We start from the raw sequence: 16,939 nt of genomic DNA, 5'->3' as shown, positions 1-16,939 counted from the left end.
AGCTTTATCGGTTTGCTTCCAAGAGATCCATGCTTTACTAAGGCCTTCTGTAGGCTTGAGCCCTAATTTTTCTCAAATTTGAGACCACATGGCAATCACTTTAGTGCCCATGGTTGAATGGCATTTTGAATCTGCCAAAGGAGAGGGTCCTTCCGACTCCTTCTTACCTCTACTATTCCAACTCATCTAATCCAAGTATGGCGACATCACCGCACCTACCTTAAATGTTCTCTTGAGTGTTCTTTAATGGTCTATCATCCACTCTTGCTTATCCTTCAAAACCATTCCCTATGGAAACCACTTTGCCAGAGACATAGTATTTATGTGCAATCACTTGATATTTTTGTGAGCTCCATACTGTGGAGTTAATCTTAAGAGCTCTATACAAAATACAGCCATTTACAAACTGGGCTCGCAAGCTGCAGGAAGATTAAGAGACAGAGTAGAGAAAAATGGTACAAGAGGGATTTATTTACAAAGGTATGGCCATCCATCTCAAAATACTCAACTACTCTGTCGCTAATTACACTTCACGACTTGGTTGTTGTTTACTGAAAGAACAATAGACCAACAAATGCTAAAGAAAGCGCAGTCACCAACCCCCCGTCTCTTGCTGATATGAGATGACCGATGCTGCTACAGCAACAACACAATTTTTTAAGCCAGAGACTGCAAGAAGTTGTACTTTGGAGAAAGATATGAAGTAACTACGAATAAAGATTGTCTTAAAGTCTTGCCATGCCCTTGGAACATGCGGTTCAGAAGACAGATGAACTGCACCATTGTTGAGCATCATCCTTGAGAAATGCTACCACAAGACATTTTTATTTCGTTTGTGTGATGTCCCAGACAATGGCATATAATCATGGTAAGGAAGCATTTCTTTAATGTCATTGTGGGCAGTGGGCCAAATACTCAACATATACAATATGCCCCCCATCTCACATAACAACTCTACATTAGAAGTTTTTCTTGCACGTCATTTACAGAAATCGTTACCTTTCAACACAAGGCCTTCGCTCGATCCCAATGCCAGGTTGAGGCTCATCCGAACTGTCAATACATTCCATTTATTAGAGCTCTTTCATCGCTACTCAAAACATACACGACATTTCTTCCATGACTTAACAATAGGAAGACATTTTTATAGAAATGGTGACCTTATTGTGCAGGTGCTTCATCCGAAGTAAAAACAATATTTCTCCACATAGCATTCCGAGGGAGAAACGTCTCCTGATGGATTCAACAAATTCATAAGCTATAATTCAGAGACGTCACCTATTTTAAATTAGAATGAAAACCATAGCATTTTGAAACAATAATTTAAGTGCAAACACCGTTATGAAGTCCACCTGGGGTTGCAAGCTATGCGCTTCTTCAGCAAAAGAATGAAAAAAGTGACCTCTGAACATCCAAGCTTTGTGTGTGCATGTGTGGTAAAAATGGGTGGCCAACCCGGGACAATCACTAGCCGTACAAAATGGCGAAGCAACGGTGGTGTAACTCTAACAACGCGTAGGTCTATTTGCTCCGCTAAAAACGATCCAAAGTAGAGAATTACAGCCTGCTGTGTTTTTCTACACGTTTAGGGTTTCGCACCTAAACAGCAATGGAACACCAGGGAAGCCTCAAGAAAGCCTTGGGTGCGTGTACAAGATTTTGGGCACCCGATAGTGGCAAACATGGAATTACAGCACGCTAAAATTTTGTTACAGCTCACCAGAAAGCTTCTAAATTGTGAGGGAATCCGTCCTAGACAGGTACTTTTGACCTATAGGGTTCTGGCGCCGTTATGCTGCCGAAATCAGGTCGGAAACCTGCGTTTTCAGCCCTCACCAGGTTTGGACAGCTTTGTGAGAGTTTGGTGTAAGTGTTCAAATCGTCTACTTTCAATTAAATAAACAAAAACCGAAAGGGACCCGAATCTTTGAGGCCTACAAGGTGTCGGTCTCATGTGCGCAGTGACATTCTAGTCGTTGGACGCATCTGTGTTCTCTTTTCTTCATAGTGCTCTGTGTAAAGTTAACAGGAGTTTGAATTGGTACCACCCTCTACGGTGTACAGGCTGGTTATAGCCTGAACTCTAACAGTCTCAAGTATGGAAGAGCTTATGGACCATGTTGCGGTCGTCTACAAGCTGATGAAGGGAAAGTCGAAGTTTTCCACAGGATTAACTCCGCCCACAAACCAAACCTCTCGGCAACAACGAACAAATTCTCGGGAGCCTCGTGAAACCCGACCTCATACTCGTCTAACACAACGTCAACGAGAAACGTTTTTACAAGAAGCCTGATGCTTCCAATGTTTTCAAAGAGGGCATGCATTCACTACATGTCTTGAGCGAGCCTCGACGTCTACAGAGCAACATTCTGCTCCCACGACAGAACGATCTTCAGGGCCACCTCCAGCTAAGAGAGCTAGACCCGCTATTGGACTAGTCCCTGATATCTATGGCATACGACTTGAAAGTTCAAATGAATAATGTCGCGCATATGGCAAAGTCAACGGCTTGAAAGCCCTTATTTTCTTTGACCCCGGAGCTATAGAGAACTTCATCCATCGAGAATTCTTGAAGCAGATGCACTTTGATTATGATGTAGAGGGTGAAGAAGGAGAAGCCGAGCTAGCCATGGGGCAAACTCAGAAAGTGGTACCACTCATTGGTGCTCTTCCAGTGACTATCCAAGATTAGCATGGAAAAGTCGATTTCCACGTTATGAAGTTGGGCAATTGTGACGTTCTCTTGGGCATGCCTTGGCACGACAAGAATGATGCGATTCTCCACATCCGGAACCGAACCATTACCCTGATGCAGAGGGACAAGCCAATCGTCCTCAAAGTTCGGCTATCCGAACAAAAAACCAAAATGAATTTTCAAGTTGTTTTGTAGTTAGACACTTTTGAACTCTATTTGAGGGACTATTGTTTAAAATTTGTTTGAAATGGATGGTATCTGCTTAAATTTTTTTTTTTTTCCGAGAAAAAGATCCTTCTATTAGTTACTGAAACTGCCCATAGGGCTACAACCACCTCTTCAAGAGAGGGCTAAACAACCATGATGGGAGACTCTCCCAATGAAAAAACCAGCATATGTACAATGGGGCTAAATCAAGAAATGGGAGGAGGGAAAAGCCACAGGTGGTCGGTAATGCCATCGGAGTACTCCCTGGACCATGGTGTAGAAAGGCCCAGGACGCCAGAGTCGAAGGAAAGCCTCTCTGCGCTCCCGCATGCGATCGGAGCTGCCCTATAGTCCCTCAAGCTGTCCTCTAAGAGTATGGATCAGCTCTAGCCAAAAATCGCGAACAGTCTCTGCTGGTGGCACAAGGCGAGCCTCAAAGATGCGGAAGCAACGGGCCCACCATATGAACCAGAGTGTCAGGCCACTAATGAGCTCCCAACATTCCTCTCTCACTGCACCACTCCTGTGGAGTAAGCTCTGTAGCAGGCTGGAGTGTAGGTCGCCCCTCCTGCATCACTATCATCATGCTGGTGGATGATAGCTCAAACTGAAGTGTCGGGCCCGTGAGGGTGGACCAAGCCACTGCTCCCCAAGTGTATTGTCGAGCCGTGGAGAGAGCAGGCATCAGCCGAAGAACTCGTAGCCACACTTGCTGGGCCGAGGGACAGTCCCAAAGACAGTGACGCTAACTCTCCACAAGGTGGTCACAAGCTGCATGCGGCTGAGAGACCACTATGCACTAGCCAGCTCCCAACTGCTGTAGCTCTGTGTGCGACCAGCCACTGAAACAGGGTGACTCGCCTCGGCTGTCTGAAGTCCCACAACCTCTCCCAGAAGGCTGCCAAGAACTCAGCTGTGAGACCCTCCTCCTGCCAATGAGGTGCTGCAGCGGGGCGGGCCTCTCTCTGTGCTGCTAGTATATGACGTCCCAGTTGAACAATGTACTGAAAGAAAGGGAATCCTGGGTGGTCTGCAGAAGAGAAGGGGCCCCTCCAAAGACACTCACCAGGATCCCACTGTACTCGTGCCAGTGGACAACACTCCCAAGCCCACAGCCTCCAGTGTCCAGTCTCAAGAGCTATTGGGTCAGGATCTATGACACACGTCCTCCCAAAGATGCCCACTACTCGGATCCTTTGAAAACAGCACACTACCACCTGTGGGGCCTATACTGCAACTCGTTGTAGGCGTCCCCCACCCTGAAGCTCGAAGAAAAGGGATGGAGCAGTCTTTGAGACGGCCCTGATGGAGATGAGAACCTCCAGTCGTGTGAAGGCTCCCATCCACCTGGGTGCTAATGGCTCGAGAGGCATGAGCCACTCAGCTGGAACTGCCTCTGAGATGTCCTGGCACATGCTCTGCACCCCTCTCATGCCCTGTAGCTGGAAACCCTGCACCTCCTCTGACAAGCCTGTGAACTCTAACCAATCACCTAAAGAGAGCGCTGGACCCGCTGCCATGGGACCAAGGAAACATGAGGCCGACTACCAACCAAGTGGCCTCTCTGAGTGCTAACCATGGGTTTCTAGACAAGGGGCTGCCGTAGGCGCTCCTCCGTGTAAGTAGGCTGTCTCTGCTCCAGGCCTCTCCGCAAGAGCTCCCAAGATCGAAGCAGACTCACAGCGAAGCGGTCCTCCAGTCTCCTGCTCAAACCAACTCTGTGCATCTCTGTGAAGATCCATCTGGTCGAAGGTTGCCAAGGGTCTCCTGCCTGAGGCACTCTAGCACGAAGCTGCTGTAGCAAGAACTCCTTCCAGGGCTCCTCACCTGGAAGAAGTCCTCTAACGATGAACTTCCCAAGAACGGCTCTGCTCTGCTGTGTTGGGTCAATGATCCCAAGCCCTCCTTATGAACAAGGAAGAGTGATGACCTGCCAAGCCACTTTGGCTCGGGCTATCTGAGTATCATGTCCTAACCAAAGGAAGTTCTTGATCAGCCTCTCTACCTGGCTGATACAAGAACTCGAGAAGATCCAGCAAGAAGTGATGTACCACATAGTCGCCAACAACACCTGGTTGGCCACTACTACTCTGCCAGCCAAAGAAAGTCGTGCTGAGCTCCAATGTAACAGCTTTCTCCTGATAGACAGGAGAAGGGGAGCAATCTGCTACTCGGGAGACAAGTCCAAACCAACCTGACAGCCCAAGTACCGAACTGCAGTCCTTGGGGGAATCCACCTAAAACCCTCGCCTGCCATCCAATCGGGTACATGAGCACTACCAACCGAGAAAGCCACTGTCTTTCTCCAATTGATCAATGCGCCCGATGCACAACAAAAGGTCTCCAGAGCCTGCTCACACCTATCTATCTATCTATCTATCCTTTTTGTTGATTTCTTTCTTATTATTTATTTACTTTCACTTTTTGGAAATACCCCTCGGGAAATCTAACTGCCCTGCATTGCATAGCTAGTATGGAATTGTCCAGAGGGAGTCCAAGCCTGAGGGCAAGAGAGCACTAAGGTTGGACAAAGACTATGGTTAGCCAAAGTGGGGTCATTGACTAGCCAAAGTGGAATCCTTTGCTACAGAGGCTACATTTCAGTTTTGGGTGTGGCTACAGTGTACAAAGGGGGTCAGATGACCTAGAAAGATACAATGGCAACATCTCCTAAAATTTAGGGAACTGCTATTTTGGGACCTGAAAATGTGTTTGCGTCATTACCTCCGGAATGACAAGGGAAACATTTTCTTACTCTGCCGTGAAGTCAACTGGGCAACCGGTTGGGAGACTTTTAGGCGGCAACCCCGAAACAGGAAAATGCTTGTAAATGCGCCAAGTGACACATTCTGGTGCACTTTCCAATGCAAGGAGGAGTTGGCGCTGAATTTAGAGAAGAAAGGCTGAGTTTTCAGCTTCTGTCACAGGTTAAGAGCTATGGAGTGCTTCTTTTCCCTCCTATGTACAGTGCGGTGCCAGGAGTGATGCCCTGCACGCTACGCACTGCCCTCTCTCTCCCCTATGGCAGTATGTTATGCCCCTCTAGTGGGCTTTTCAATTGACCAATGTACAGTTGTGTGGGTTTATGCGCGATTGCCGAGGCAAGAGCCTCTTGCACAGGTACTCGATTAGCTAGCGGCTAATCCCCCGTAGGTACAGGTGAATTCGGAGAGGTTTCACGCCAGAAATCTCGTCCGATTCAAAGGGCAAGTAGCCCTGCAAGTGCGGGAGCTCGAGGACTTGCTACGGATGCGACCGGCACGCGAAACGGCGCCCGAAACAGTAAATTACAACCTGCTGTGTATTTTTGCAGGTTTAGGGTTTTGGCCCTAAACGGTCCCTAATAACCCCAGGAGGTTCGGGGACACGAGGGGACCGCTGTACAGGTGATCTGGCGCATTTTCGGGGCTGAAAACAGAGAATTCAGCATGCTGCAGATTCTTGCCAGGTTTTGCAAAGTGCCCATATGCGTCGGGAAAGTCAGTCAATGCGTGGGAATACTGACTGTGAAGGGTCCTAGTACAGTTATGCTGCCAAAATCGGGCCGGAACAGTTGAAATTCAGCCAAGTTTGTGCGGGGCAGCTTGTAGGGAACCACAACGTTTATTCCCTCTTTTGAACAATAAAGAAATACCGAAAGGGGCGCCTAAGTTAGGGGCCAATCTGGTGTCGGTCTACTCATACAGGTGCAATCTAGCAACCTGTATCCCTTTCCCCTTTGTTGAGTCTTGAAAGTACAGGTAAAGTGGGCGACAAATTAAATGGGTGAAAGCAAATAAGGTTTAAGTTTAAAGCCCTTTTTGAAAGTACAGGCCGGTTTCACTGTGCCAGGGTAGAAGCCTCCCAAAAAGGAAATATGTTGTTAAGGATACTGTGTTCCTTGACAAAACTTGTCTGAGTCCCATGTATAAGGCTCTCTAGAAGTGGTTGAATCCTCCAACTCAAAGCCTTGGCAAGAATTTTGTAGGCTAAGTTGAAGATGGTGATGAGGCGCCACTGTCGAATCTCATCCAAGGAGCCACCCTCCTTGGGAATGAGGTAGAGCAAGCCCTCACTCATGTTGTCAGGCATCACTCCTGTGTGCAAAATGTACTAAAAAGCACTACAAAGATCTGGGCCAAGCAGGTCCCAGTACTCCAAGAAAAAACTGGGAGTCAGCCCATCCTCACCTGGACAGCTACCACGGGGGAGGGCCCTGAGATCCGTGTGCAACTCCTCAAGCTGAAGTGGTAGCTCAAGCCTCTAACGTATCTCCTCAGTCACAAGACAAGGCATCTGTGCCCAAACCTGCTCCCTGCATGCATCCTGATGCTCTGACTGGGGCTCTGCAGAATGTAACTTACGGTAAAAGTCAGTAGCAACTGCACGCATATCCTCGGGCTCAGAAGCAACTGGCCCGTCGGGCCTCCTCAACTGACTGACCTTGGCATGCGAATGCCGAGGTCCCACTGCCTCAAAGAAAGCACCCGTCACTCTATCGCCCGCCTGGGTCCACTGAGCTGTCTATCGGTGGAAAGCAAACTCATGTCGCCTCTCCTCTGTGCTAACAAGCTCCTGACGAGCCTGCTGTAGCTACTCCTCCAACCAAGGACTGTATGGATGCTGCTCCTGCATCCTCTGTAGCAAAGCAATGCCCCGTCTGAGACGCTGCTCCTCCTCTCTCGCTGCAGCCCGGCGAGCTAGAGACTCCTGGAGAAAAAAACGGCTAATCTGAGCTAGGCCTGAGGCCACTCTATCAGCAGGAGAATCCTGCCTGTACAAGCTCTCTGTCCAGAGAGCCTCTACCCGCTCTCTGAGTGCCGAGTCCAACAAGACCCTCTCTGGGATGCGAAGCATCGTGCTCCCACTCCTCTGCCTGTCTACCACTGTGAGGATCACTGGTACATGGTTCGAGAAGGAAGTCCCTGCCAGAATGCCCACTATCCCTCCCAAGTCACTGAAATGGTCACTAGTGTAGAAGCGATCTATCCGCGATAGATTCACTCCTCCCACTCTGCGGCTCGAACGAGAGAAGGCAAGGTTGTCTGGGGGCCTCACAAAACCAGAGTGCTGCCAAACATCCGAGACCCTCAGAGTCATACAAAACCTCTCCCAAGCTGCCAGCTCAACTCCATGCACAGTAGCGTGGCTACCACCAATCCTGTCAGAAGGGTCCTCCAACATGTTGAAGTCCCCTCCTATGCACCAGTGTTCTGCCTGCGCGGCAGAGACAACTATCTGTGACCAAAACTCTGCTCGAGCACTCGCCACATTGGACGCATAGATGTTCAGGAAGCCCACTAGGCAACCCTAAACCTGCATAGTAATCCACTGAGCCCTGCCTGGCACAATAATCCCTCTTCCCACAATGGCCTGCTGCAAAGAGTCCGCAATAGTCATGCATACCCCACCCTGGATGCCTCCAGGTCCAAAAGCAGCTGACCAAAAAGTGTCATACCGTCCACGCAAGAGCTGACCACAACGTCTAATGCGGCTCTCACACAGATGGTGCTCCTGAAGCATAAGGAGATCAATCTCTCCTTGTCACCAGGAGGTGTATTTATCATGTTGCCTTCAATAAATAAGTACTAGATATTTTTATTTATTTTTATTTTTACTTGTTTCCCCGGGACCCTTGAAAAGGTGCAAGTGGACATTGCATGGCCAGTGTGAAACGGCTGCGACCGAATAGGTTTCTCGCATCGGGAGTCTGGGTCGGTCAGTCGGGGACTGGTTAGGCCAGTTAGCACTGAATTCTGATGAGTATGGAAGCCTGTGCCCGCCAAATGAAATCTGGGCCACTCGGAAAGTCACTTACAACTTTATAAGTGAGTGGGAACTAGGGAATTAACTCAAAGGGGCAAACTGGACACTTGGCAGTTGTAGAGCCATTTGCAGGACACCTCAGGTGGAGGGGGCGCCCATTTGAGGCTGGGGCTGATTTTTGTTCATGCAAGTGACCTACAGTGTGTGTGTGTGAGTAGTGGGTGCAGGTCTACAGCTTTAATGGAAAGCTTGCCTTCTCCTCTGTCTCATGTAGCGCGATGATTTGCTCTCGTGCATCTCTCTCTCCCCTTTGGCACATATGGTAATGCCCCACTAGTTGGGCTACTCAGATGAACATGTACAGTTCTGGGGGTTTATGCGCATTTGCCAAGGCAAGAGCCTTCTGAACAGGAACCGGATTAGCTAATTGCTAATCCCCCACAGGTACGCATAGTTCCATCGCGAAAGATTGCGAGTTCGGAGAGTTTTTTCGCGTGAAAACTCGCCCAATTCACAGGGGAATTGTCCCATTGCGTGCGGGAGCCCTTGGGACACGCGTAGGCGTGTTCGCTCCACTAAAAACGATCCGAAACAGAGAATTACAGCCTGCTGTGTTTTTTTGCAGGTTTAGGGTTTCGCACCTAAACTGCAAGGGAACCTCGGGGGAGCCTCGTGAGAGCCTTGGGATGCGTGTACAAGCTTTTGGGCACCCGGCAGTGAAAAACAGAGAATTACAGCCCGCTGAATTTCTGTGACAGCTCACCAGAAAGCTTCCAGATAGCGAGGGAATCCGTCCTAGACATGTGCTTTTGACCTATAGGGGTTTTTGCGTCGTTATGCTTCCAAAATCAGGTCGAAAACCTGCGTTTTCAGCCCTCGCCAAGTTTGGACAGCTTTGTGAACGCTTGTGCTAAGTGGTCGGATCGTCTACCTTAATTTGAATAAAGAAATACCGAAAGGGGCGCCAGTCTTTGGGGCCTACAGGGTGTCGGTCTCGTGTGCGCAGTGGCATTCTAGTCACGGGACACAACTGTGTTCTCTTTCGTTCTCAGTGCTCTGTGTAAAGTTAACAGGTAATTGAAATAGTACCGCCCTCTACGTTGTACAGGCCGGTTATACTCCTCCCACAAGGCAGCGCTGAAGCTCCAGACGCAGTCGGCCCCGCTAACGGTGAAACTGGGGCCCACCTAGTCCCTGCACGTTCCATGAGACGATCCTCATGGGGAGCGAGAGAGAACAGATGCTGCCGCAGCAGCTAGACGGGCTATCTTCGAGGCTGGCTTGGATGGGGAGTAATCCGCATCCGAGCGTCCTCTAGATAGGTGTGATTGCAACGAGTGCCTGGCCCAAGCCCAGGCAGAGCAAGCCGTACGTAAAGCAACCTCCTCTGTCCAGGAGTCCTCATGAATGTATACATAGCATTGCAAGCACTGTGTATCGGCAAAAGAAGTAAACCACAATGTGTCTACATCCTGCTGAATCTGGAGGTGTCACCACAAACTTGGCCAATGGCCACAGAGTCTGAAGCAAGTCTGTAACTCCTAGTTCTCCCATGTGGTGAGAGAACTCTAGGACCTGTGTGTGCAACCATCCCAACACTGAGTCGAGAGTCCACTCTGTCTGGTCCCTGCTGCAGAGGGGAAAGGCGAAGCCAACTGCCGAGTCCAAGGCCTCTGTCCCCCTAGCTTCAAGGAACAGAACATGGACCCTGAAGCAGGCTGCCTCATGGTCTGCTGAGGGGTCGCCGAGAAAACGAGTGAAGTCGTAGTCGAAGAAATCCCATCTGCGCCGTATGTCAATGCTCGTCAAACCTCGAGGGAAATCTGCAAGGGGGGTCGTCTGGACCTGTAGAGGGGACCGCAAGAAAGGCTGTCCCTCTCTCGCCAAGCGACTCATGGCAAAGGCGCTGCCAAGAGATCTCCTAGTAGCCAGAGAAGACCCTGCCCCCTAGGACGACTGTGGAACTGAAGCGGGAGGGGGGAGAGAAGGAGCAGGGGGGAACGGTGGAGAAGCGGGGCGGGGGGGAGCGGTAGAGGTAGAGGGGCTAGAGGAAGAGGCGGCGGGAGAAGGAGGCAGGGGGGAGGATGAGGAAGAGGGGGGGAACTCTGAAGGGGGAGGGACTGTCGAGGGTGAAGCTGGGGTGGGGGCTGGAGCAGGGACCTCATCCTGCTCAAGAGGACCAAACCGGTTCCCCGTGGGAACCCACTGCTGCTGAGTAGGCGCCTGAGGAACACTCTGAGTGTCAGGCTATCGCTGTGGCCCCTAGCGTCGTCGACCACGGACCTACTACCATCCCTCCTCCGCTAGAGCCCCAGGCTCAGAGGGTGGCTCTGCATGTATGCGTGGTGTCTCTATTTGTGTCTTTTGGCTAGCCCTTGCAAGCCGGGGCTGAGGCTGTGGTGTAGGTCGAGGCCTCCTCCGTGGACAGGCCTTCACTAGATGGTCCATCTGTCGACAAATGAAGCACTGGTTCGGGAGGCCTGAATACTCCACACTCTGTCTAAACCAACCCCCACTCACCCGAGACAGAAGAATAACCTTCGGGAGCGTGTGAGTGTCTCTGACCAAAACGCGAACTGAGGGAATGCCAGCCGGCACGGCAGCTACTGAGGCTGCAGTGCGAGGTGTCTCCAGGACAGTCCCAATGGCTGAGCCGATCCTGGACAAAAGTGGTAAGTACTCCCTCTGCAAACCCGGAAAGCAGACGGAGATGGGGATGTCTGCCTCCTCTACTAGAACATCCGAAGCAAGGTCGAAACCATGTCTCCACTTTCGAAAGTGGGCTCGTGCTGCTCAGATGGTCAATGGACTCATGGCGATGACCTTGGACGCCATCTCGGAGGTCTCAAACTCGATCTGATAATAACCTCGTCCGAGTATCTGTACGTCCAAGACCTTGCCCACCTCTGCGAGAAGGCGGGCCTGGAGAAGGTCACACAGCTCTCCTCTGCTAGGTCGGGTGCCGAGAATCTTGCAGATGACAGAAGTCGCCTGCAAGCACTCTACCTCTGCGACTAGGCTCGCTTGCTCTGTCGGCGAAAGAGCAAGTCGAATGGTGGGCTCAGTGGGGTCAGGCGAGGGGGCTTCGGACGAGTCCCTCTGTGGCGGAGCTGGAGCCTCCATCTGTGTCTACTGCTGTGTCGAAGAAGCGAGCGGTGAAGCGACTCTGCAGCCGAGCGCACCGAGCACTGTCCAAAGACATAGTGCTACCAGAGCCAAGTGCAGGATGCTTCAGGGAGAAGAAGACGGAGGGGGGGAAGAATGGATAAGGCGGGTGGAATGCGGGACCTCAAGAGGCAGCCAGCGGGCGGGCGGGCGGGGTGGGGTTTTGAAAGGCGGCGCAAGGGAGGGGGGGGTGGGGGGCAGCGGGCGGGGTGGGGGGCAACGCGAGCTGGGGGCAGTGGCGGGTACGCGCAGCAAGGAGTGGGCGGGCTGGGCTGCCGCTCGCAAGGGAAGGCAGGGACGGGGGGCAGCGCGAGGGCAACGAGGAGGGGGGGGGGGCGCAGCAGGGGAGGGGTGTTTAGCAGTAGCGAGCATCCGTGCTTTCTCTTTTAATCGGTATCTGCTTAAACTTGTCTTGGTGCCGATTTGAACTTTTTGATTCTGGTTTAAATACTGGTTTCATTGATTGGTAATTTTGCATTGTGATGTGACAACCACTGAATATTCCTTATTGGATGAGATACTTCTACAAAGCCAGCGACCCACGATATCAAGAGTTCCAATTTGGAATGAGACTCCTTATTGGATGAGATACTTTTGGGAAGCCAACAACCCACGATATCAAGAGCTCCATAATGAGACTCTTTATTGGATGAGATTCTTCTGAGAAACCAACAATCCAAGAAATCAAGAGCTCCGATTTGGAATGAGAAAACTGATTGCCCCTCGGAAATTTTTGAGCTAACTTGAGTTGTTTTGCAGATATGCTAACTTGAGTTGTTTTTCAAGAAGAGGAGATGTCACAAATTGTTGACATGTCAAGCCACTGAAGAACGAAGCTAACCTACAGATCTCGACAGCAAAAGAAGAAGAAGAAGTCCGACCAACTTATGAGACCTCGTCCGATGGGGCCCAAGTGACATAAAGGCATTAAAAATAAAGCAAACCCATATACACGCACGCAAAAAACTGATGATGTGGCAGCAACCTATACGGATTTTTGCAATTTGTGCTGACATGCTGACGTGTTAGTATATATGGAATTCCGCGTTTCTCGCTGACTGCTGACGTGGCACTTGTACAGATTTCCGCAAAACGTGCTAGCAGCTTTTGGGCGCTAGTGCTTTTGGGGCCAGATGATTTTGAGTTTGACTACTTTTCATGTACTTTTCATGTAATTGCTTTTCAAGGCCAAGGGCCTTTAAATATGTGCAGTGTAAGGTGCAGCGAAAGTGAATGTTGAACTTTGCTCAAGATGAGTGCTCCGAACTGTGCTCAAGGGTTCCTTTTACTTATTCCCCTAGTGAGAGAGTGCAAATGTTCACAAACAAAGTGGATAAACACTGTGAATGAAGGTGCATGAGACTGAGAGATAGAGAGAGAAGAATACGACACCAGAATGTTGTCAAACCCTCCTCCGAAGGCCCCACTCTCTATGGCGAGAGCGGTCTACTATTGATTGCACAAATCTCTACAATGCTTTGGACTTGCCGACGATGTCGACGACGGTGAGGACGACGACGAGACGGGCTGAAATCTGAAAACACTAATGGCTGAAATCTGCAAATCTTTATTTGCTGAATTTTGACTCTATGTCGGTGACGATGTCGAGGACAACGATGCGATGACGACGCGCTGAAAACGCAAATGCAGAAATCTGCATTTTCCGGGCTGAAACTGCAAACTGCGTTGGATCTAACCATGCGGCGAGGATCTGCTGCAGGAATGTGAGATCTGCGAGCCCGGATCTAACCAAAAAAGCTAGGGCTGAAAACTGTCTGTTGCGGAAAATCTGCTAACGCTAGGGCTGATCTGCTGTGTCTTGTTGTCGCCGAGGCTGATCTACCATGCAAAAATGCCAAGGCTGGTTCTGTGAGAAAAACGCTAGTGTCTCTTGCTGATGCAGAAAATGCTAGGGCATCTTGGGGGAATCTTGCTGAGAAGGTGCCTATTGAACGCGAAGTTCCTGCTGCCTCTTCTGCCAGAAAGTGCTAGCGCTAGTTTGCTTATGTACTTGCTTAGTGAATTTGCCCTACCCAGTTCTCAACAAAAGTCACTTAAAAATAATAAGTGAAAAATGTCAAAAATAGGGAAAATAGGTCTATGCACTATAAAAATGCTCTTGATAGGTTCTGATGGAAATTTGATGATCATGTTGTGTGCAACCAGAGGATATGCATCTACTCTAAGTGTCTGGACATGCACGGTCTATGAACAGACTCACAAAAGTGTCAGATCACTTCCTAATCTAACTGAACTGAACCCTTGTCATGAAGTAGCTTGTCCACATACACATAGGGTTAGATGTGTCACGTGACATCCCCTCCTTTTCAAAGTGAGGTATTGGTACCTAACTGTATGGCGTCGAGGGAGATCGCCAACAGCGTCTGGAATCCTCGAAAGGACTCTTCACCGGCCCACTCTGATGCGTGGGTCGTGCGATACTTGAACTTCATAAAGGTCTGCAATGCTTGTTTCTTTGGGCCGTGCCAAAAGCGGCAAACTCTTACGTGGCTCTTTCAATGCTTCAACTTTGTCTAGAGTCATGCGTCTACCTTCTTCAAGAATCTCCGAGGATGAAAATTCATGAAACCACTTCCAACACAAAAACATGAACATACCCATTCCATGTAAAGTGACTGGAAAAATTCTATTCCTTCGAAAAAACTGTGCATGCAATGCAGATGAACAAAGTGACGGAGTGTCAAACTATTTATCAAACACACATAAACAATGGGGTCGAATCTTGATTTTCTGATCTAAATCTATCAATTGTGGCAAATCACAATGGAAATGCCAATGCTTGATGCTCAATCCTTCTTGTGCTCTTTCAGATGCTGTGTCATGTTGAGGAAGAGACATGGAATGTGAATTCCTTGAATGCAAACATTTCATTTTTTCATGAATCATCCGCATACATTCGTGCTCATTCATGAGTGAATCGTGCTTAACGTACAATATGGCATGCCTACGAAAAGGGATCACATAAAGACGCTGACTAAAATATAGGAAACGATCACGAATGAAACACTCAAACAATGCCTGCTGACTAATCATTCAAACACATAATACTTCCTGTGGGGGTTCTCTGGACCTAGGCTCGAGAGCCAAGATCGGTTCTTTCTGAGGGGGTTCTGTAGACCTCGACTCGAGAGCCAAGATCGGTTCTTCGTAAATGATCGAATCTACAATGAGGTTAGCTTCACTAGAAAAAGCATCAACTAACCCATCATCCTTGTGAACAATCACATCGTGATCATACAAATCATCATGCTCGTGAGAAGTCACATCTTAATCATGCTTATCATTATCATGCAAATCATCATGCTCATCAGTATCAGGCAATTCCTCATGCTTATCGTCATGCAAATCCTGTGTGTCATGCTTTGGAGAAGAAGAGACTGAGAGAGTCACCTTTCCCCGAATCTCTTGCATTTGTGCCTGCACTTGAGAAAAGAGTCGCAACAACTCTTGCATGTGTCGTGCTTGCTCATGCTCACGCTTTATGGCTATTTTTCTTTCTGCTTCTCTTTCTGCTTTTCTTTCTGCGTGTCTGCGATCCATTTCTGCTTTTCTTTCTTTGCATTCACGATCAAATTCTGCCATTCTTTCTGCTTTTCTTGCTTCGCGTTCTAACTTCCTGTCCATAAACATTTGCTCCAACTCCTCCATAGGAGTTAGTGCAATCCTTCTCGTAGATGGGGAAGAGGGAGGGTCAGCAAAAGCTCTTGGTGCGGAAAATTCTTCGTTACCTTCTTCATGCTCATCACCTTCATGCAAAGTATCCATTTCGCTTCGGGTGATGACCATACACTAAAGTCATGGGTTCTTAAGTTCACGAGGAACTTGGGTTCTTGGGTTCTTGAGGGTCTTGAGGTTCTTGAGATTCTTGAGGTTCTTGAGGGTCTTGAGATTCTTGAGGTTCTTCTTTAGCTTGTAATTTGTGTTTAGAGAAGGATCTTCTCTTACCCATTGCACCCCTTGACGGCCTTGCGCTCACACCAAGGTTGCTTTTTTCCACCTCACATCGATTGGCCAGCTGCGAAGTGCACGGTCCGCTCTCAATGAGTGAAAAGAGGCACAAGGGGAGGTTGGACAAGCCCTTCTTTCTTGGGTTTCCTGTCACTCTTCAAAAACACGATTAGGCATCGACACGCCTAAGAGAACTTGGGTTACGTGCGACCGCAACAAGCAAAAAAATTCTTGTGGTTCTTTCCTTGAGTGATACAGAACACTGTCAAAGCTCTGATACCAATGTAGGGTGCAGCGGAAGTGAATGTTGAAGTTTGCTCAAAAGAGTACTCCGAACTGTGCTCAAGGGTTCCTTTTACTTACGGAAGAGAGAGCCTTCTGTTCTTTAAGTGAGAGAGTGCAAATGATCACAAACAAAGTGGATAAACATTGTGATTGAAGGTGAATGAGACTGAGAGATAGAGAGAGAAGAATACAACACCAGAATGTTGTCAAACCCTCCTCCGAAGGCCCCACTCTCTATGGCGAGAGCGGTCTACTATTGATTGCACAAATCTCTACAATGCTTTGGACTTGCCGACGATATCGACGACGGCAAGACGGGCTGAAATCTGAAAACGCTAATGGCTGAAATCTGCAAATCTTTATCTGCTGAAATCTGACTTTATGTCGGTGACGATGTCAAGCAGGATGCAACGCAATGTTGGACGGGAGAGACTCACACACCCATGAAGTGCATGCAAACACTACCTAGCTCAACATAATGTCAATCGAGGACACAGATGACACCATAGGCACACGGAGGAAATCTCTTTAGCTTGTCAAGTTGAGACCATCCTACACATACAACACTCTGGAAGGCCAACTAAACCACAATCAAGAACCTCGATGCTCTCAACTACACCACCTAGCCACATACACACATACGGAAGGTAACTCGCCTAATCATGCCAGATTCATACGAAACTTAAGGAACACCATCCCCTCACTAGGATACACCTGTCCCTAAGCTTCTACACTCAAAACCCTCACTCTAAACCCGTCTGCGGAAAACGCGTAGGATGACAGAGCAGAATTTTGAACGTGCCCGAAACTGAAATTTATGAGTACCTATGCGTAGCTTATGTCGCCACGATTCTATAGACTACTAACACGTAG

General features: G+C 49.0%; 1 protein-coding gene across 8 annotated transcripts in view; it reads right to left on the bottom strand.

The window, feature by feature from the left end:
* Nucleotides 1–320: 320 nt before the first annotated feature.
* Nucleotides 321–16,939, bottom strand: part of LOC147430935 (acetyltransferase At1g77540-like) — a 48,061-nt gene continuing 31,442 nt past the window's right edge. For 2 of the 8 annotated variants that reach the window (XR_015185659.1, XR_015185661.1), the window contains exons 2-4: nt 1,161–1,233; nt 1,000–1,053; nt 321–636 (exon numbers count right to left, since the gene is read on the bottom strand). Coding sequence is in view for 4 of the 8 variants with exons in the window: in XM_086493471.1 (XP_086349597.1) it covers nt 1,162–1,233 (72 nt within the window). In the remaining 4 variants the exon portion in view is untranslated. Of the gene's footprint in view, nt 637–670; nt 1,054–1,160; nt 1,234–16,939 lie in introns of those variants that run through there. The other 6 variants (XR_015185658.1, XR_015185660.1, XM_086493470.1 and 3 more) reach the window with 4 other exon arrangements.

Source organism: Adiantum capillus-veneris, chromosome 21, assembly GCF_014529385.1.
Source record: "Adiantum capillus-veneris isolate H3 chromosome 21, ASM1452938v2, whole genome shotgun sequence".
Taxonomy (NCBI): Eukaryota; Viridiplantae; Streptophyta; class Polypodiopsida; order Polypodiales; family Pteridaceae; genus Adiantum; species Adiantum capillus-veneris.
The sequence above is the reverse complement of the archived record's forward strand: the minus strand, read 5'-3'. Positions and strand labels throughout refer to the sequence as shown.